The sequence below is a fragment of the Tursiops truncatus genome, chromosome 15 (genome assembly GCF_011762595.2).
Source record: "Tursiops truncatus isolate mTurTru1 chromosome 15, mTurTru1.mat.Y, whole genome shotgun sequence".
In the NCBI taxonomy this organism is placed as follows: Eukaryota; Metazoa; Chordata; class Mammalia; order Artiodactyla; family Delphinidae; genus Tursiops; species Tursiops truncatus.
The window spans coordinates 71650840-71670498 of NC_047048.1; the positions used below are offsets into that span (position 1 = coordinate 71650840).

At 51.2% G+C, this 19659-nt stretch overlaps 3 protein-coding genes across 6 annotated transcripts in view; 2 read left to right on the plus strand and 1 right to left on the minus strand.

Annotated features, from left to right (window-relative positions):
* The window catches only part of DNTTIP1 (deoxynucleotidyltransferase terminal interacting protein 1), a 21186-nt gene extending 14117 nt beyond the window's left edge, over positions 1 to 7069 (plus strand). For both annotated transcript variants that reach the window (XM_019943936.3, XM_004319094.4), the window contains exons 9-13: positions 84 to 142; positions 244 to 304; positions 4603 to 4674; positions 6553 to 6608; positions 6693 to 7069. In XM_019943936.3, coding sequence (XP_019799495.1) covers positions 84 to 142; positions 244 to 304; positions 4603 to 4674; positions 6553 to 6608; positions 6693 to 6831 — 387 coding nt within the window. In that variant the 3' untranslated portion in view covers positions 6832 to 7069. The remainder of the gene's footprint in view (positions 1 to 83; positions 143 to 243; positions 305 to 4602; positions 4675 to 6552; positions 6609 to 6692) is intronic.
* Positions 7070 to 7977: 908 nt separating this feature from the next.
* On the plus strand, positions 7978 to 11123 carry UBE2C (ubiquitin conjugating enzyme E2 C). Its single transcript, XM_019943943.3, has 6 exons — positions 7978 to 8150; positions 8711 to 8738; positions 9498 to 9584; positions 10038 to 10242; positions 10350 to 10409; positions 10864 to 11123. Exons 1-6 carry the CDS (start codon positions 8050 to 8052, stop codon positions 10920 to 10922), a joined length of 540 nt encoding a protein of 179 aa, XP_019799502.1. The 5' UTR covers positions 7978 to 8049; the 3' UTR covers positions 10923 to 11123.
* A 4530-nt stretch (positions 11124 to 15653) lies between these two features.
* On the minus strand, positions 15654 to 19166 carry TNNC2 (troponin C2, fast skeletal type). Of its 3 annotated transcripts, none has more exons than XM_073793048.1 (6): positions 17480 to 17892; positions 16954 to 17005; positions 16670 to 16813; positions 16463 to 16577; positions 16164 to 16300; positions 15654 to 15892 (listed from the first exon to the last, which is right to left on the minus strand). In XM_073793048.1, exons 1-6 carry the CDS (start codon positions 17660 to 17662, stop codon positions 15861 to 15863), a joined length of 663 nt encoding a protein of 220 aa, XP_073649149.1. In that variant the 5' UTR covers positions 17663 to 17892; the 3' UTR covers positions 15654 to 15860. The 3 variants fall into 3 exon arrangements, with proteins under 3 accessions (XP_073649149.1, XP_033696947.1, XP_073649150.1); XM_073793049.1 differs by lacking the exon at positions 17480 to 17892 and adding an exon at positions 18628 to 19166 and having other exon boundaries at positions 15690 to 15892; XM_033841056.2 differs by having other exon boundaries at positions 15688 to 15892; positions 16954 to 17610.
* Positions 19167 to 19659: the final 493 nt, after the last annotated feature.

Below are 19659 nucleotides of genomic sequence, written 5' to 3' on the forward strand. Positions count from 1 at the left end.
GTAGGAGAGGGTCAGGGAGGAGTGTTTGTGTCCCGCCCACCAGATAAAGCTCAGCCTCACCAGCCTCTCTATTTTTTGCACAGTGGGACCCAGCTCGGCTGAACGAGTCTACCACCTTTGTGTTGGGATCTCGAGCCAACAAGTAAGTCTAAAGAGTTTTGGTGCTGAGGGAGAGGGGAGCTCGGGGGCCCACCACTAGGACCGCAACTGCTGGGATCCTTACCACTCCCTGTTACTTTGCAGGGCCCTAGGGATGGGGGGCACCAGAGGGAGAATCTACATCAAGCATCCACATCTCTTTAAGGTAGGTGAGTGCTGGGAGTCAGGCAGACCAGTGCAGTGGAGCAGGTGGCACTGGGAGTAAACACTCATCAGGGAGTCAGAACATCTGGGTTCTTGTGCCCCTCTGCCCTTAACCTTTACCTTTGGTAATTTACTCAGCACCTCTGTGCCTCAGTGGTAACAGTGACCTTCCTCGTATGTTTATTGTGTACCAGACACGGTTTTAAGTGCTACACTTACATTATCTCTTGGAACTGTCCTTTAAGATAGGTATTGTTATCCTTATTTTACAAATTAAAATAAGACAAAAAGAAAGATTGAGGAAGGCTAAGTGACTTGCCCAAAATTACTCAGCTAGTAAGTGGTGAGTTAGGATTCTGTCTTCTGCAAAGCTTGAGATCTTAACCACTGCTGTATTCAGTTGTCTATAAGATAAAGAAATTGGAGCAAGGCAGCAGTTCTAACCTTTTTCAAAGACAGGACTCCTCTCCTGAGCTATGCTTTGGTGTCCACTGTTTGAGAAAATCTTGGGGGTGGGAGGGGTATGAATTCACCCTCTTAAATGAATTTGTATTTTATCAGTCACAAAAGCATCCAAATATATTAGAAAAAAAGTAATGCACATGTGTTCAAGTTATATATTTTTTTGCACCTGTGTGCAAGGCTTAGTGCCCCTTGTCAGAACTACACAGCTCCTTGGGGTCCCAGAATCATGGGCTCTGTCTACTACATTCTGTGCAAGTTCAAGTTCTTCAAAGGACATACCTACTTCCTCTCTTTTTTCAGTCTTATGTTGTGGGATTCCCAACACCTGGGCAATTGGGTGTGCTTGCTGCTGCTTCATTTTCCTCTCTTAGTGTCTCCACTCCTGCTGCTCCCTTTGATGGCCTTCCTCCCCTACCCTTTTCTCTGCCTGACTGTTCTGTAAGATCTGCGTCTCCCAGGACCCTTGCTTGCATCATCTGCCAAATGGACATGCTCTTGGACCTACTTCAGATTCCTGTTGCACAGTGTTGAGAGTATCATTTCAGTCCTGGTTCCATTACTTACTAGCTGTGTGACCCTGGGCAAGTGGCTCCACATTTCTGAGACCGTTTTGTCATCTATAAAATCAGAATGATGCAAACCAGCCGTTTAGGGTTGGTGGAATTAAGAGAAAATGCAGTAAAATGTAGCCATTTTTGGTAATAACTTTAAATGATGGAGTATAAGCTATAAAAATATTGAATCATATTGTACACTCGAAACTAATATAATACTGGAAATCAACTGTACTTTAAGAAAAACACAACTGACTTCCTCTGTAGAAAAAAAAAAAAAGAGAGAGAAAGCACAGTAAAGCTCCCAGACAGTGCCTGGCCTAGCAAGGGCTCAATAAATGGTCATCATTACCAGCATACATTCCCAATTCTTAGACCCATCATTTTTAATAAACTCCCAGCCCACACTGTCATTACCAATGGATGCTATCTCTCATTGTAATCTTTCCAGGCTAATAAGTGGAGGGAAAATACTTTTGTTGTTTTTACTTTTAATTCTTTATTAGTGATAATCATCTTTTCATCCATTTAGAGTCTATTTGTGCTTCTTTTGTAAACTGCCTATTCTATCTTTTGCCCATTTTTCTGTCCTAAAGGCGTTATTCAAATTTTCTTTTCCTTTTTAACTTTTGTTAATAGAAATAATATGTAAACCCATTCTTGTTGTAAAAAGATTCAAACAATACACTGAAGCTAACAGGGAGCAGAACACAAAGCTCCTCTTAACCCTTGAATCTGACTCTTCTCCCCCAGGGGTCACCCCCAGCAACATGGTAGCATCCTTCAGTCTCCTGTCTATATTTGTGTGAGTGTGTGTGTGTCCTTGTCCTTTAGTGATATTTTGTTTGTGTTATTGGGCTCATACTATATACATTCTGATTTTTCTTTTCACCCCAAAGTTCATTCATTCACTGAAAAAATATCGAGTGCTGAGCATTCTCAAACTGCCAGAGATACAGTAGTGGACAAAACAGACACAGACAACGCCTTGCCCTCATAGAGCTTACATTCTAACGCAGGGCAAGCTATGGTCTGTGGGCCAAATCCAACCTGTAGCCTGTTTTTGTCCAACGCAGAGTGGTGACATTTTTAAAGGGTGATTTTTTTAAAAGAAAATGAAGATTATGTGACAAAGATGTATGTGGCCACCAAAGCCTAAAATATTGGGTTGGCCAAAAAGTTCGTTTGGGTTTTTCTGTAACATCTTACAGAAAAACCCAAACGAACTTTTTGGCCAACCCAATTTTTTTTTTTTAATATTTATTTATTTATTTTTGGCTGAGTCGGGTCTTAGTTGCGGCATGCGAGCTTCTCTCTAGTTGTGGCATGCGGGGTCCAGAGTGCATGGGCTCTGTAGTCGTGGCACGCGGGCTTAGTTGCTCCACAGCAAATGGGATCTTAGTTCCCTGACCAGGGATCGAACCCGCGACCCCTGCATTGGAAGGCAGATTCTTAACCGCTGGACCACCAGGAAAGTCCCTGGCCAACCCAATATTTACGGGAAAAGTGTGCTGGCCACTACAGATCTAGGGAATAATATCTTAGCAATTTGTCCATGTTATTAAGTCTCCCTCATTTTACTTCTAACAGCTGTGCAGAATTCACAGAATAGATTTTCTGTCATTCATTTCATTGCTCCCTTACTTATAGATGTTGAAGTGTTTTCCGACAGTTTTGCTGTTGTAAACGGTGCTGCACCAGACATCCCTGCGTGCACGGGTGGATGACTGTGAAGGATAAATCCCTGGAAATGGGGTTGCTGGGTCAGGAAGTACACACTTTCAAAGTTTTGATTAATATTTATATTACTTGGGAAGTGAACTAATTAAACTACAGATTTAAATAATTAAATCTGTAGTAACCATACAGATTTCCCAGCTTGGTCTCCATTTCAAATGATCTGCCTATTTTATAAAACCTACTTTTATTGGGCACTTATGTGTCATATACTATATTTGCCACCTTTTATGCACTATCTCCTTTATTCTTAACAACAACCCTATAAGATAAGTGTTACTTTTTGTTTTACAAATGAAGAAACTGAGTTTTGGGACTTCCCTGGTGGCGCAGTGATTAAGAATCCACCTGCCAATGCGGCCTGGGAAGATCCCGCATGCTGCGGAGCATCCCGTAAGCCCATGCGCCACAACTACTGAGCCCACATGCCACAACTATTGAAGCCCGCACGCCTAGAGCCCGTGCTCCACAGTGAGAAGCCTACGCACCACAACGAAGAGTAGCCCCCGCTTGCCACAACTAGAGAAAGCCCGTGTGCAGCAACAAAGACACAACACAGACAAAAATAAATAATTTTTTTAAAAACTTAAAAAAAAAAGTAACTGAGTCTCAAGGAAATCATCACTTACATTTACACCACCTGATAATTAGCAGAAACCAGAATTTCTGAATCAAATTCTTTTCTTTCTTTTTCTTTCTTGTGTGTTTTTTTTTTAAACTGCTGCCCCCTAAAAGCCCACCAGGCCAGATTGGCCACCTTCACATGCTCACCTGCAACCTTCCCTACCACGCGCATTCCCTGTGGGCTGAGCTCTGAACCCCACAGCTAAGTTCTTAACCACGATGCTATTCTGCCTCCTCCAGGTCATGAAGTGTCCTGATTTTTGTTTTAGAAAATTTGGTCACCATAATAGTCACATGTGTTGTAAGCCACCTCAGATCATTTCTTCAAAGAGGAGTACAGCTCTAAAATAATAGTCACGATCTGACCAGTTGCTGGAAGTGCTGTGTTTTGAGAAAGGAAAGGGGGGAGTTCCTTGCTGGTCTGGTGGTTAGGACTCAGCACTTTCACTGCAATGGCCTGGGTTCAATCCCTGGTTGGGGAACTGAGATCCTGCAAGGCGCGTGGCATGGCCAAAATTTTAAAATTTTAAATTTTTTTCGGATTTCCGTGGCGGTCTAGTGGTTAAGACTCCGCACTTCCAATCAGAGGGTGCGGGTTCAATCCCCAGTCAGGGAACTAAGATCCTCCATGCCGCGTGGCACAGTCAAAAAAAAAAAAGTTTAAATTTTGAAAAAAAGGAAAGGGGCAGGAATGAGAAGTGTACTAAACCTCGGGGAATTGGGTTCCCTACCCTGGCCTCCTCCTGGGCTCAGCCCTGCTTGCTCTGAAGAGGTTGGTAAACCCTCTACATCCACCAGGCTAGGACAAGGTCTTGTTGCTAAGAACTGCTCAAGGGCCAAGAGTATGCTCTGGACCAAAGAGAAAAGCCCATCACACCAGGCTAACCTCCCCCCCTCCCCATGCCTTCATCCCTCACAGTATGCAGCTGACCCCCAGGACAAGCACTGGCTGGCCGAGCAGCATCACATGCGGGCAACAGGGGGGAAGATGGTAAGTATTGCCACACGTGCCACTGCTGGAGACCCACCCTGCCCAGGGACCAGGGCTGTTGGTGGCAGCTTACCCACAAATCTGAGAGACTCCATGCCCAACAAGTGTGAGAAAGGAGACTTGTAAGTGTAGAGAGGGCCCATTCCTTCATGCTGAAGACTAGACTGTAATCCCTGGCTTCCCTCGCCTGACCCCAGGTCTCCCACACACCTCCCCCTTCCCTTCCACAGCACCCTCATATGTAGATCATACTAGCTGTATGTAAGAATGGCAGGTACAAGATGCCCTGAACACTGCTTTCCCATCATGTGCTGCCCATTGACAGATTTCACTCCTCCATCACAACTCTTCCACCAGAATCAGCTATGGAATCTCTTCTCAACACTGTGCTCCAGGCCGCACCCCTTGTCAGAAGGAATTAGCACATGCAGTGAAACTTGTTTGCCACACGTGGCAGCCCTTTCCAGAATCACTTCTACTTAAAGAGTTCTTAGCTCAAATCAAGCAACAACCTTAGGAAAATCATCGTTGCATGTGTTCTAAAACTATCATGGAGGGATTTGTCCATCACATGCCCTGTCCCCCACCTGAAGACTCACTTAGTCCCACCGCTGGGACTGCTCCTATTAGAATTCAACGGCCTCGGGACTTCCCTGGTGGCTAGTGGTTAAGAATCCACCTGCCAATGCAGGGGACACAACTTCCAGCTCTGGTCTGGGAAGATCCCACATGCCGCAGAGCAGCTAAGCCCGCAAGCCACAACTACTGAGCCCACGCACCTAGAGCCTGTGCTCCACAACAAGAGAAGCCACTGCAACGAGAAGCCCACGTACCACAATGAAGAGTAGCCCCTGCTTTCCACAACTAGAGAGAGCCAGTGAGCAGCAATGAAGATCCAAGGCAGCCAAAAATAAATAATTAATTAAATTTATTTTTTAAGAAAGAATTCAACGGCCTCACAAGTATGCCATCTCCTTTCTGGCAATGAAAGCTATCTTTTTTATTTTCTACTATATGCTACACTCTTTCAAAAAATATTTCAGGAAACTTACCATTGACACATACATAAATAAGAAATAGAGAGGATAAAAAGGCAACGCAGGATCTAAAATTAAGCCACAAGAAAGACTAGTTTTTAAAAAGGGATTTTTTAAATTGCCAGCCCAGGAGACCAGTGCAAGTCCATAGGTTTTCGGCTGCAGGCCCCACTCAAGGACAACTGATCTGTCACATAGTTCACAGTGCCCCTAAGATGAAGACAGTCAAATGTCTCAGGGGACACACAGTTATTCCTGACCCTAAGACTGGAAAGAAATGTCTCCCACAGAAGACTGTCTCATGTGATGGACAGCATGCGCCACATGGTAGGCTCACAAGAGGGCTCTCTTGCTGCAGACCATGGCATTGTGCTACAGCAGTTCTGCAGGCCCCCGGACAACACAGCCCAGTTAATGGACAGCAGTGTGGTTTATCATGTTTCCCCTTTTGCCACGAAGTTCAAAACCAAATTATCTTAGTTCCAGAGTTCACATATGGCTTCCTCCTAATTTCCTATTTCCATGTGTATTTTTCTACCTCTGGCCCTTTCATTTTAAGCCACCTCAGGGTCCCTTTGTAAAAGGGACGACGGCTATAAGTAAATTAATCATCATTCCCCACTCTCCCACCCATAAATTTTCTACTTGAGTGAAAGATTGTCTCAAGAAACTATTCCCCAGACAGCCTCTCCCTACTTACTCTCCTTTGCTAAATTATAAACTATGACTATACACCCCCACCTTCCAGCCCTTACATTAAGGAGGTGTTTAATAAAGTATTAATCGAGTTGGACTGAAATGAATCAGAGGCAATGACGACTCTCCTTTGCTCCTGCCCCAGGCCTACCTCCTCATTGAGGAGGACATCCGGGACCTCGCTGCCAGCGATGACTACAGGTAAAACCTGCCCTCCCTCCCCTGGGATGAGCCTGGACCTACATCCTCCCTGGCTCCAACTCTCCTCCTCAATGTCTCTTCCAGAGGATGCCTGGACCTGAAGTTAGAGGAGCTGAAATCCTTTGTCCTGCCCTCCTGGATGGTTGAGAAGATGCGGAAGTACATGGAGACACTCCGGACAGAGAATGAGCATCGTGCTGTCGAAGCGCCTCTGCAGACCTGAAGCCAGGTCCCCTGGCTACAGTTGGCAGCCCTCCTCCAAGGCCCTCTTACCCACATGGCGGAGGCCACTGCTGGGACTGCTCCTAGATGGATCTCAGAGGCATTAAAGCTATGCCTGGGCTAGTTTGTAGTGACTCACTGCAGAACACCCCCAGACTGGCATGTGGTTCTATATTTGTAAAGTTATTGGGATAAGCAGCAATTAAATGGTTTGTAATAAACACAGATGGTGAGCCTGCTGTGAGGTCTGCCTGTGCACGCTGACAAAACATCAAGGGCTCTTGAGGAAGTGGGTGAAGGAAAAAAGGACCAGGCTCCCTTTCCCCACCCCACATTATTCCCAGGAAGCCCAGTGCCCCATGCGTATCTGCTTTGTGAGACGAAGCTGGGGGCTCCACGTACCTTGCCAGTCTTCCGTGTCCCTTTATTTCTATTTCGTCACCCAACTAAGGTATGGAAGTAGCAGAATGTGGTGATGGCTGGCACCATGGGAGGTTGATGACAAACCAGAAGAAAAATGCAAGGTGGCTTTTATTACCCCCATTCTACAGGTTAAAACACTAAATTATGTGCCCAAGGGAACACAGCAAACCATTGGAGAGGCAGCCGATGAACCTGTTTTCCAGTGAGGAGTCCCTGGCCCTGGCTATCAGCCTCTAGCTTTTCCCCTCGCCTGAATGTGCAGCCTCTTAAAGCCCCAACCAAAGTGCCCAGGACATAATAACAGGTGGCGGAGCTGGGGCTTCCGGTTTGAGGGAAGAGTACCAAGGCCCCAAGACTGGAGACCCTCCCTTCCCCTGGGAGTAAGGGATCCTGGCCGGTCGTGCCGGGTGTCCCCGACAGTAGCCGGGCGTTTGACCTAAAAGGATTCACCCCACGTGGACTTTTTCTAAGCCCTTTAATGGTCGGCGTTTTCCAAAGGCGGCCAATCCGCTACAGCTTCGTTAATTAATGACAGCCACTCTCCTGCCAATCGCCCATCAGAAGCAGCATCCCGCCGCCCAATAGTGGTACTCTGGTGGGTGGTTCTAGCAGTTGCCCGGTGACAGAGTGCTCTGGCGCGCCCCATTGGCTGGATCAAACCCAAGCGAGCCGCTGATAGGCCAGCGCTGCCGGAGGGTTACAATTCAAACGCGGGCGGAAGGGCCCGGGAACCCGCAGTTGCAGCCGCGGTCTCAGTGTAGTCTGAGTTCCTGTCTCCCTTCTCAGTGCCACCCGGATGGCTTCCCAGAATCGCGACCCAGCTGCCGCCAGCGTTGCTGCCGCCCGTAAAGGAGCCGAGCACAGCGGGGGCGCCGCCCGGGGCCCCGTGGGCAAGAGGTGAGTGGTGTGGAGGTAACAATCGCCAGGCCTGGCACAGCCTGGGCCTTTGGGGCCGAGAGCGAAGACTTCCGGGACCCCCACCTCCTCCTGGAACGGGTGAGATATGGGAGGTAGAGGGACACGCCAGGAGCTCGACTGCTCTTAGAGACCCTCCCGAAGGAGGACGGAAGGGGTATGGCCGCTGCCAGGATCCTCCGTCGGTGAACCAAGATGAGGATGCTCCGGGGACCTTCGGTGTCTTGGCTGGAGGACGGCGGGGGAGGGGGAAGGAAGGAGGGGAGAAATTGAGATCCGGCACGAGAGAGACGCCAGAGAAGCAGACGAGGTTAAGAATAAGCCAGAGCCATCCTGTGGGAGCCTGGAATTAGGGAGAGTGAGGAGGACTCACTACGACCCTCTTGTGGAACTGGGGGTGACTGTGCCCCCAGCTGAGTCCGACTTCAGGGTAGAGGGAGCCTCCGTGACAGCTGCTTCAGAGATTGGGGTGGAAGGAGATGCACCACCTGGAGCCCTGACCCATCCAGACTCCCAGGTGACCCCGAGTGCTCTTTTTGCAGGCTACAGCAGGAGCTGATGACGCTCATGGTGAGTGACTGATGCCCAGAGCCCCAACCAGTTGGTCCTCCCTCCCACCTCCCAGTCACTTATCAGTAGCCTCCTCTCCTACATCAGGCTCTGTGATAGACATGGGGGTAAAAAGATGAGTCCAGCTTGTTCTCTTCTGGGAAGAAGGTAATCCACCTCACCTACACACCTTTTCTCCAGAGAGTCTCTACTCCCAGTCCCGTCCTCCCACAATAAAGTTATCCCTGAAATACGGCTCTCATACGAGACCCTCCCCCTGCCCTACTTCCCTGCCCTAAGGTTTATCCACACCCAACTCTCCATCCTTCTTAATATTTCCAATCCTGTCGTACCTCAGAATGCTTCTTTCCTGGACGATCTCTTCTACGTTAACCCTGGATATTCAAGTCAAATCCTTCAATGACCATATTGTTTATGTTCCCAGTCCGTGAGTAGTCTCTGGGCTTCGTATGTAACCAGCACTCAGTAGCATGTTGAGTTGAATTCCCAGCAGCCAGCACTGTGGTTACAGAGCTGCCTTCTGTTTCCCTGCACAACCCCTCCCTTCTTAGCCTGGCGATGAACCTCCATCATCCCAGTACTCCCCGGAGAGGCATGCTGAGCCCCGAGGATATAGCCATTTCCTCAGGAAAGCCTATCTATTTGGCCTGGTTGCTTTATTTTGCATCAAAATGTGATGAGGTTAAGGAGAAAGGGTTCACCCGCTGGCCCCCCAGGAGCGTACGCTTCAGCCCAGCACGTGTTGTGTTTCCTCCCCAGATGTCCGGTGATAAGGGAATTTCTGCCTTCCCTGAATCAGACAACCTTTTCAAATGGGTGGGGACCATCCATGGAGCAGCTGGCACAGTAAGTATAGGGTTGGGGTAGGTGAGTGTGACTTAGCTGAGTCTGGGGAGAGGTGGGACGTGAAATCCAAGTGCCGGGTCTGCTTCGAGTCTTTCGGCTGACGGGACACTACCCTGTGCCTGCTCTCTGTGCCCTGAGCCTGTGGCCCTGATCTCCCTCTCTCTAGTAAGAGGCTGTGTTTAAGGCAGGGCTCTCCATCTTAGATGCTGACAGGGGGCCAGACAGCAAGGACAAGAATGGACAATTGAGGACTTAGGCCAGTGGGCCTTAGACCAAAGGATCACTGATGACCCCAGTGACCAGATATGGGAGAAAGTACCAGACCAGTTTAATGCTTTCTCTTCTGTCAAGTCCCAGACAAACTCAGGGGTCCTGGCAAGTCCCTTATGCGGGGTTTGGGGTGGGAACTGAGGCTCAAGGTGGATGGGTTACTCCCCGAATCTCTTTCTCCAGGTATATGAAGACCTGAGGTATAAACTGTCCCTGGAGTTCCCCAGCGGCTACCCTTACAATGCACCCACGGTGAAGTTCCTCACGCCCTGCTACCACCCCAACGTGGACACCCAGGGTAACATCTGCCTGGACATCCTGAAAGACAAGTGGTCCGCCCTGTACGACGTCAGGACCATCCTGCTCTCCATCCAGAGCCTGCTCGGAGGTGATTGCCGAGACCGGCCCCTCCCCTGCAACCTGGGAACCTGTCAGAACTCCCCCAGGCGGCCTCTTCTACCCGCACCTGACCGTCCTCTTTCTCTCCACCTGCAGAACCCAACATCGATAGCCCTTTGAACACACATGCCGCCGAGCTCTGGAAAAACCCCACAGGTGAGTCCTTTGTCCTTCTCAGGGCACCAGGCCATCCCTCCCCAACCTTCAAAGCCTCCCTCAAACAACAAAAGGATTCCAGTGACTTGGGAATATGTCGTTGGGGGGCAGGTAACCCAGTTCCACCTCTGCCTTGGTGTTTCTGGTTTGCCTGTTTGCTATAAAATCAGGAAGAACCAACCCTTTCCACATTAATGTAGGTTGGGGAGGGTTTTTAAGTAGAAGGCAAAGCTTTGTGCAGATGACTTGCTTGCTAAGCGCCCCTAGTCCCCTCCCCAGCCTCCCTGGAAACAGAGCCCGTCCAGGAGTCCTGGCTGGGTGGGCAGCAGAGGGTCAATCTGTTGTGCTGGGAAGCCCCTCCCCAAACTCCTCCCACATTTATATCCTTGCTGCCCTCTTATCCACCTTAACCCCTGTCCTCATCACTCACTGAGACCTGCCTGTTCTCTTCCAGCCTTTAAGAAGTACCTGCAAGAAACGTACTCAAAGCACGTCTCCAGCCAAGAGCCCTGACCCAGGATGTGCAGCTCTCCTTCTGTTGTCTTTTTATTTTTTTTCCCTTAGATGGTCTGTCCTTTCCTCGATTTCTGTACAGGACCCTGTATCTTATCTGTGGTGTCATTTTTGTTTTGTTTCTGTTTTTTAAATTAAGTGTCTGGTTAAGCCCTTGTGATGAGTATATTAAATAAATACATTTTGGGGTTTTTTTAACAAGTAGCTGTCTTGTAGTTCCCCTAGGGTTGGAAGTGCGCAGGATCAGCAGAGGTCAGGTGTAGGATCTGGGTTCCTGCCCTGCCCCTCCACCCAGGGAGTAGGAGAAGCGGATGGGCTGTAGAGCTGTGCAGTGGGGTGACAGGATTTGCTCCGTTGCAACCTTAGTTATTTTATGGCTCTGCATCTGTTTCCTCATCTATAGAATGGGTGTCACAAAATGCCGATTTCTGGGCGTTCCCTGGTGATCTAGTGGGTGGGATTCAGCGCTTTCACTTCCATGGCCCACGTTCAATCCCTGGTCGGGGAACTGAGATCCCATAAGCCATGCAGTGCAGCCAAAAATATAGATAGATGAAAATTAATTAAAAAAATAACAAAATGCCAATTTCTATGGTGTGGTGACATGCACCAAGAATGTTAGCAAATATAGGAGTTGCCCCAGGTATGTTGCAGATGAGGCTGAACCAGACATTAGGCTGAAATAGAGCTGTAGAGAGAGAGAGAGAGAGAGAGAGAGAGAGAGAGTGTGTGTGTGTGTGTGTGTGTGCGCGTGTGCGTGCGCGCGCGCGTGTGTGTGCGTGCGTTGGAGGGGGTGGGAGGTGGGGATCAGCCACCTACTTTCTGACTGTAGATGTTTTAACCCTGAAAAAGGAGCAAGAGGACATTCAGGTGACCCTACAGCAGGCCCAGGGACTGCGGAGACAGCCAGGGGAAGCCTTCTGGACTGAGGTCACAACTCACCCCTTGCCCCAGGTCCCCCATAGATGGCTCCATGCTCCACAGGGACACGTTCACCTCCTGCTTCGTCTCCACCAGCAGTTCCTCTGTCTGCTGCACCACTGACCCAGCCAGCCCCGGCCCCTTGGGCCATCTTTCCACTGGCCTGCCACAGGCCTTTGGGCCCCTGGGAGGAAACCCCTGTGCCGACCAGCTGGATCCAGGTAGGCTGAGGTGTTGGGCCCAGCCCAGGTCCTGCAGGAAGATCTAGGTGACACACCCAGGTGTGCTCCAACAAGGCCTGAGTGTTGGCTACTCGCCCAACCTGGTCGGCTCTGCCTGCAGCTGGTTGTGCAGGCCTGGGGGGAGGGGGAGAAGACAGCAAGGAGGTCATCAGGAAGGTTCTCACCCACACTTTCCTCCTACTCCAGCTAGCCCGGACCCCTGTGCCCCCAGCCAGCAGCCACATGTGGGATTGGATTGGAGTTGTCAGGTCTGGGACTAGAACTTGGATGTCCTCTAATCAGTTCCTTCATCTCTGACTGTGCTGTTGGCTCCCTCCTTGGGGCTTGGACCAGTGTTGCTCAATCTACTGTGCATGTAAATCTGCCCGTGGGGGGACTTTCCCTGGTGGCGCAGTGGTTAAGAATCCGCCTACCAATGCAGGGGTCACGGGTTGGATCCCTGGTCCAGGAAGATCCCACATGTCGCGGAGCAACTAAGCCCGTGTGCCACAACTACTGAGCCTGCGCTCTAGAGCCTGAGAGCCACAACTACTGAGCCCGTGAGCCACAACTACTGAAGTCTGTGCGCCTAGAGCCCGTGCTCCACATCAGGAGAAGCCACTGCAATGAGAAGCCCGCACACCGCAACAGAGAGCAGCCCCCGCTCGCTGCAACTAGAGAAAGCCCTCGCACAGCAAGGAAGACCCAAGGCAGCCAAACATAAATTAAAAGAAATCTGCCTGGGATCTTATTCAAATACAAATTTTGATTCAGTTGGTCTGGGTGGGGCCTGAGGCTCTGCATTTCTAATCAGCTCCCAGGTGGTGTCATTGCTGGGCTCCAGTTAAAGGTACAGAGCGGTGTTCTTGAGGTGTGGTCCTTCCACTTTTCACCTGGAACTGGTTAGAATTGTAAATTCCTGGCCCCAATAAGCTCTTCAGGTGATTCTGATGCTCTCTCAAATTGAAAATCACGAGGCTGGGACTTCCCTGGCAGTCCAGTGGTTATGACTCCTCACTTCCACTGCAAGGGGTGAGTGTTCGATTCCTGGTCGGGGAACTAAGATCCCCCATGCTGTGCCACAAGGCCAAAAAAAAAAAAAGAAGACAAACACCAGGCTGGAGGATGTCTGAGATGAGCAGAGCTCAGAACCTGACACTTGCTTCTTAATAAATGCTGGCCAAAGTGGATGTATCTTTGCCTTCCTTAGGAAGCCTCTCTATGCGGTTTCCTGGACCATGGTGTCTGACTCCCCCAGATGGTCACATGACCTACCTGTGTCAGTCACAGAGACCCAGCTCTCTACACTGTCGTTCGGAACCAATCGGTGTTTCCTGGAATTAATCTCTGCAAGAAAGTAAAATTATTTTACTACTAGGATTGCTAAAAGAGGAGGGAGTCAGTCTGGGCTGCTGGTGGAGACGGCTGCAGATGAAAGAAAGCCAAGCAGAGACAAATAGCTGAGAGATGACACTGAAACTCTGGCCTCCAGTTTGTGCGTTGGCATCCCGGTGTCATGAACCAACAAATCCCTTTTTGGTGTAAGTCAGTTTGACTTAGATTTCTAACACTAGTGCAGTCAGTATTAGAAGGTGTGATGATCATTATTCCCATTCATTCAGTAGAGTGGTTGAGTGCCCACAAGGTGAAGGCCCTATGTTGGGGGCTGGGGATGAGGCAGGAAGAGGACACAGTCCTGTCCTCAGGGAGGGTGAAGTTTAGGGAGTAAGTAGGCATGTCAATGGTGTAGAATAAGTGGTGGTTAAGGTAGAAGAACTGTGTTAGAATTCCTGATCCACCCCTATGTTACTCGTATACACTTGGGCACTTATATTTAACCTCTCTGTAAAATGGAAATATTAGTAGCTACCTCATAGGATAGATGAAGAACTGTAGAACAGTGCCTGGCACATAGTAAGCACTCAATAAAAGCTGGGTGTGGGAGTTCCCTGGCAATCTAGTGGTTAGGGTTCTCGGCTTTCACTGCCCATGGCCCGGGTTCAATTCCTGGTCGGGGAACTGAGATCCCGCAAGCTGCGCAGCACGGGGTTGGGTGGGGCGGGAGCTGGGTGCTAGGCTCCCAGGTTGCTATGAAAGCTCAGAGGTGGGGCACCTAATGAAGATGAGGAGGGTCAAGGAGGGCTCTCTCTGGAGAAGGAGATTGGGCTGCGAGGGAGGTAACCAGCAGTTAATGAAGTCTTGAGCAGGGCAGTGACGTGGTCAGATTTGGTTTTGAAAAGATCCTGCTGGCTGCCATCTGTCTAGAGAGTGAAGGGCAATGATAATGGCCTGAGTTATGATGCTGAGTGGGCTTGGAGAGGAGGGATGTAGAGGTAAGGAGACAAAGTAGCAGGGCATAGTAAGTAAATTAGAGGTGGAAAATGAGCTTCAGAATTTGTGACTTGGGTCTCAACCCTGAGGTGGGCAACACAGGAGAACGAGATGGAGGAGGGAGATTTACTAGTTTAAGGCAGGGCCAGTTTGAAACACTCAGGACGCCCTGGTAGAATTGTCAACAGGTAGGTGGTCTTGCTCCTGTTTCCACCACACAGCCGTATCATCTAGGTTGTTACCTACTTGTCTGGGTAATTCACCCCACTCTGCCTGAGTTTCCTCAACCGTAAAATGGAAATAAGGGCATCTGCCCCTGGGGCTGTGTGGATAAATGAGACAACACCTGCACAGCACACAGTAGGCATCCACTGCTCCTAGCTGGAAATAATCCAGGAAACATGAACGAGCCAGAAAGGGGAGAAGAGAACAGGGAGTTGGAGAGGGAGGGCTGCAACAATGAATAAGAGTTCAATGTTTCAAGATGATAATGATATTACTAATAGCATTTATTATATGCTGACTCCGTGCCAGGCTCTGTTCTAAGCACTTTGCACACATTAATTTATTCTCACAAGCCTGTGAGGTAAGTACTATCACTGTCCCCGTTTTACAGATTAGGGAAGGAAGCAGAGAGTGGTTTGTCACCAGCAGTGAGGATTCAAACTGAGCGTGAGGAAAGCCAAACTACCACTGCCCTTAATTAGCTTTGACCCAAGGCCGGCTGTAATTGAGTTGTTTACAAAAGAGGTGTGGGCGCCAGAGTGCAGCCAGTCAGGGCAGGGATCAAGGGAGGACAAGATGGTATCTGAGCTGCGTCCTGGTATCTTGGAGATGGCATTTGAGCTGTGTTGAAGGATTTGCCAAGACTTTAAGAGGAAGAAGGGCATTCCAAGGAGAGAGAACAGCATGTGCAAAGGTTGGAGGGCTTAAAAGTGCACCCCACTTCCACAGCAAGAACGATCGATTGCCCAGTGAGACTGGAACCTCTCGAGGAGGGAAGGGGTAACAGTGGGAAGGAGGGGAAGGAATTAGGATTTGATTCTAGAAGCAATGGGGACCCTGGAAGCGCCAGGAGCCACTCAGCCCCTCGCCAAGTTGCCACGCCTAGCGCCAGCTGCAGATAGACCGTCGCTAAACTTCCGAGGGCATCGAGCGCCACCTCGGGCTCCCGCGACCCGGCGGCCTTCCGCGTCCCGCTGCGTTCGGACCCGAGGACGCTCGGGTGGCTCCAACTGGGGTGGCGCCCTGGACAGCGGCCCAACCAGGCGGCTCCCGACACCCGATCCATCCCGGTCCTCCCCTCACTCAGGCCACGCGCTTTGCAATGTTTCCTTTTATTCCTTCTAGACACATTCCCAGAAGGGGCCGCGCCTCCCTCCCGGGGCCGGGAGTGGGACCGGGCGGCCATGACGTCCCCACGCCCTAAGGACGCGCAGTCTCCGCGGAGGGGAGGGCCGACTTCTTACTGCACGCCCTCCATCATCTTCAGGAACTCTGCGGGGAAGGAGACGGAGAGGCGGTCAGGGGTCCCCTAGGGGCGAGGCAGGTCTGGCCAGGCTCCGGCCTCGCAGAGGGGGTGCCTTGTCATTTGTAGATAAATTGCACAAAACCTCCCGGAGGTCCCCCCTACCCGCCCGCAGGGGGTGGGGAGGAGCTTGGCCCCGCCCCGCCCCGCCTTCAAGGCTAGGGACTCCCGCTTGGGCGCCACGCTCGGACTCTCCAGCCTGGTTCGGTCTTCCGCTCCTCGCGCTCCCCAGACCCTCACCGTCGAAGTCAATGCGGCCGTCGTTGTTCTTGTCCCCGTCCTTCATCAGGGATTCGAGCTCCTCGTCTGTCACGTGCTCCCCGGAGGCCCGGAAAATCTCAGCCAGTTCCTCAGCATCGATGTAGCCGTCTGCGTTCCTTCAGGCGGAGGGCCAGGGCGGAGCTCAGGACGGGCCGGGGCGACCTGCCCGGGCCACGCCGGACGCCCCCTCCTACATCCCCACCCCGAGAACCTTCGTGCCCTGCTGGCCAGACTCAGACGGCTCTGCGCCTCGCTCGGCTCCCAGGCCCCCAATGCACCTGTCAAAGATGCGGAAACACTCAGCCAGCTCCTCCTCACTCTTCCCCTTGGCGTCCTCTTTCATCTGGCGCACCATCATGACCAAGAACTCCTCGAAGTCGATGGTGCCGCTGCCTGAGGGAAGCAGATGGTGAGGGAGTCCGAGCCCTGGCTGCCAGCTCCTCTCCACCACCACCATCCCATCCCTCGGAGGGCCACCCGCTCACCGTCCTCATCCACCTCCTCGATGATGGCGTCCAGCTCCTCTTTGGTGGGTGTCTGGCCCAGCATCCTCATCACCGTGCCCAACTCCTTGACGCTGATGTCCCCGCCACCATCAGCGTCAAACATGTCGAAGGCGGCCTTGAACTCTGCCAGGGTAAGGAGAGCCGAGGGCTAAGGTGAGCCTGGCTGGACCGTCAGCCTCACGTCCACCCTCCCTGCCTGCCTAGACACCAAACATTGCCCAGCACACAGCCACCCAACGGACAGCCCGCCTACCCCCACTCACCAGCGATCATCTCCTCGCTGAGGTAGGACCGGGCCTCAGCCTGCTGGTCCGTCTGCAGGAAACACAGACCATCAAAGAGCAGAAGGGGAAGCCCTGGAGCGCATTCTTGACTTAACCCCATTCTTCTGCACCCCCGTTTCTGTAAGTGCCCCTTAGTCCTCCGGAGAAACAGCTCCAAACTTGCCCCCCCACACCGCATGCTCCCACAGCACCCAACCCCGCTTTTGAAGAACTAGGGAGGGGAATTCCCTGGCGGTCCAGTGGTTAGGACTCTGTGCTTTCACTGCCGAAGGCCTGGGTTCAGTCCCTGGTTGGGGAACTAAGATCCCACAAGCTGCGCAGCTCAGCCCAAAAGAAAGAAAGAACTAGGGATTATGCCCTTCTTGCTTGTCAATCAGAGGTCAATTCAGGAGCCCCCCAGTAATCTTGGGCAAGTCACTAAATGTACCCTCATCCCCTCATCTCTTCTCAGCAGTTTTTCAGGGATGAGCTGAAATCAGGGGTGTGAGAAGGCTTTGTAAAGTACCGGAATGATTCCAACATCGTTTTCCAGTTTTCCCTGCCTCCTCGCAATGCCTGGTACTTTAACAGGTGCTCGATAAATGTTTGTTGTCAAATAAATGATAATGCAAGGCAAAGTTACTGAGCACCGACCAAGTGGCAGGCCATAGACCGGGCACTGGGACCCCCAAGAAGTCAGGCACATCATCCCTCTCTCCAAGAACTCGCAGAGATTGTAAGCTTCCTTGCGGCGATTCAGTCATTGGAGTAAATGCCACTCCTGCTGGGCGGAGCATGATGTGGGCCTTGTGCAGGTGATGGTAAGATGGCTCTAAGGAGTTTCCATCACGTCCAAGCCCAGCCAGCTAGCGAGAGGACTTGAGACTGAGGCCGGCAACAAAGAAGGGCTGAGGCGTCCAAGGAGCCCTTCAGCTGGCTGGCTGCTGGCTGGCCTCCTTGTCTCCCTCCTCCTCCCCTCCCCCCTCCCCTCCTCCTTGCCTGTGCCAAAAGGGCAGGTTATTTTTAGTCAGGAACGGGCCACAGCAGCTGTCCTCCAGGGTCTAGTTACTCCTTGAAGTGAAGTGGGGAGGGCGATCTCAGAGGAAAAGGACAGCTTCAAATCATAACCCCTCTCTGGGAGGCTGACGTCTCTCTAACTCTGCTCTGTCATCTTCGGCCCTTTCTCATCCCCTTGGAGTTCTTGGGGTCCTGCCCCTGAACTGGTCTGAGACCCTGCAGGCTTCCCATCTTCCAGAGGAGGTTTCCTTCTCTCACTGGCAGGAAGAGGGTGTGGCAAGGCTTCCAGCCCACCCCCACTGCTCACTGGCTTGCTGGGTGACTCCCTCTCCACCACGAGGGTCCCCATCTCCACCATCAGGGTGACAAGCTAAGACCCACTCACAGTTCTCTGACCGACATGGCTAGAAGCCTCAGAAGGTCTCAGGGAACCGGCAAGCCTGGAGGCTCAACCCCTGGAACGTCCCAACTCTCCCCTTTCAAGACGAGTCCGAGGCCTTCTTCCCAACCTTCCTCCCAGACACCAGGGTTCCAGGAGCTTTCATATTCCAGCTCCAAACATCCAAGTTACTGCCCCACAGAGCACCCAGATGTGGCCTGAAAGATGCCCAGAAGTGCTCCTGCAAGTAAAAGGATGAAGTCCCTTCTCATCCTTACCATGGTTGCGTGTCACCAGGACTCCTCTGCTGCAGGTCACCTCCTCTGCACTCCACCACCCAAAGATGCCCTGGCCCTCTGTAGCCCCTAGGATTTGTAGGGGCATCCTCTCCTCCCACTTCCCTGCTCCCCAGGACCAGATGCCCTGGCCAATCAGATCCTGGGGTCAGCGAGCACCCCCCTCCCAGAGTCCTAGCCCATTACCTAATTTAGCCAAGGGCTCTTGCAGAGAAATTTAAGCCTCCGAGCAGGTGGCAGGCCTTGACGTCCTAGATTCTTGTGAGGAGAACCTGCCCCGCTCCACCGCCTTAGCGAGCGCCCCCTCAAGAAGCATACTTGCTCCAAGATGGGTGAGGATGATTAGGATAGAGAAAAGTGAGGCAGCATGGTGGAATGCAAGAGCACAAGCCTTGACGTCCAAAGCCCAGGATCCAATTCCTGTCTATACAAGCTGTGCACGCTTGGGCAGGTGGCGATGCCACTCTGAGCTTCAGTTTCCTTGACTGTGAGATGGGGAGAGTCATAACCTCCCTCACAGAGAAACCATGGTAAACGGGAGCCCAGGTATATGTCACCAAGATTGTGCCAACTACACAGGGTCAGTGCTTGGCAAGTGGAATGTTTTGTCTTTGAATCAGGGTAAGGGGCGGGGGATAGGAGGAGGGGAAAGTGACAGCCACGGTTATTGAACCTCTGTGACTTGCCACACACTGTGCTAAGCATTTTAACGACATGATCTCATCCAGTACTCATCCTGTGAGGTAGCAACTATGATTATTCCCTTTTCACCGGGAGCTTTGTAAATCATAAAGGTCTATAGTCATGTTGGAGATTCTTATTCATACTGACTGAGGGGAAGTTGGGGCAGACTGTCCTCAGGGGACCCGTCTAGAAGGAGGAATGTATAGAGGGGTCCAGGAAACAGGGTGTGCACTTGGAGGAGAAAGAAACATTGAAAGAAGATTCTTCTCTCAAGCTTACCTTCTCCAGGGAAAGGGTTTGGGGGATTCACTTTTTTGGGGGGAAGGGGGG

What these genes read in the sequence shown, in the direction of transcription:
- UBE2C (XM_019943943.3), top strand. Translation starts at nt 8,050, where the DNA reads ATGGCTTCCCAGAATCGCGACCCAGCTGCCGCCAGCGTTGCTGCCGCC. An exon ending in TCCATGGAGCAGCTGGCACA is followed by an intron (nt 9,585 to 10,037) that starts GTAAGTATAGGG and finishes CTCTTTCTCCAG; the next exon opens with GTATATGAAGACCTGAGGTA. An exon ending in CATCCAGAGCCTGCTCGGAG is followed by an intron (nt 10,243 to 10,349) that starts GTGATTGCCGAG and finishes CTCCACCTGCAG; the next exon opens with AACCCAACATCGATAGCCCT.
- TNNC2 (XM_073793048.1), bottom strand. Translation starts at nt 17,662, where the DNA reads ATGATGTGCCTGACTTCTTGGGGGTCCCAGTGCCCGGTCTATGGCCTG. An exon ending in CAGCGAGGAGATGATCGCTG is followed by an intron (nt 16,814 to 16,953) that starts GTGAGTGGGGGT and finishes TTACCCTGGCAG; the next exon opens with AGTTCAAGGCCGCCTTCGAC. An exon ending in TGTTTCCGCATCTTTGACAG is followed by an intron (nt 16,301 to 16,462) that starts GTGCATTGGGGG and finishes CTCCGCCTGAAG; the next exon opens with GAACGCAGACGGCTACATCG.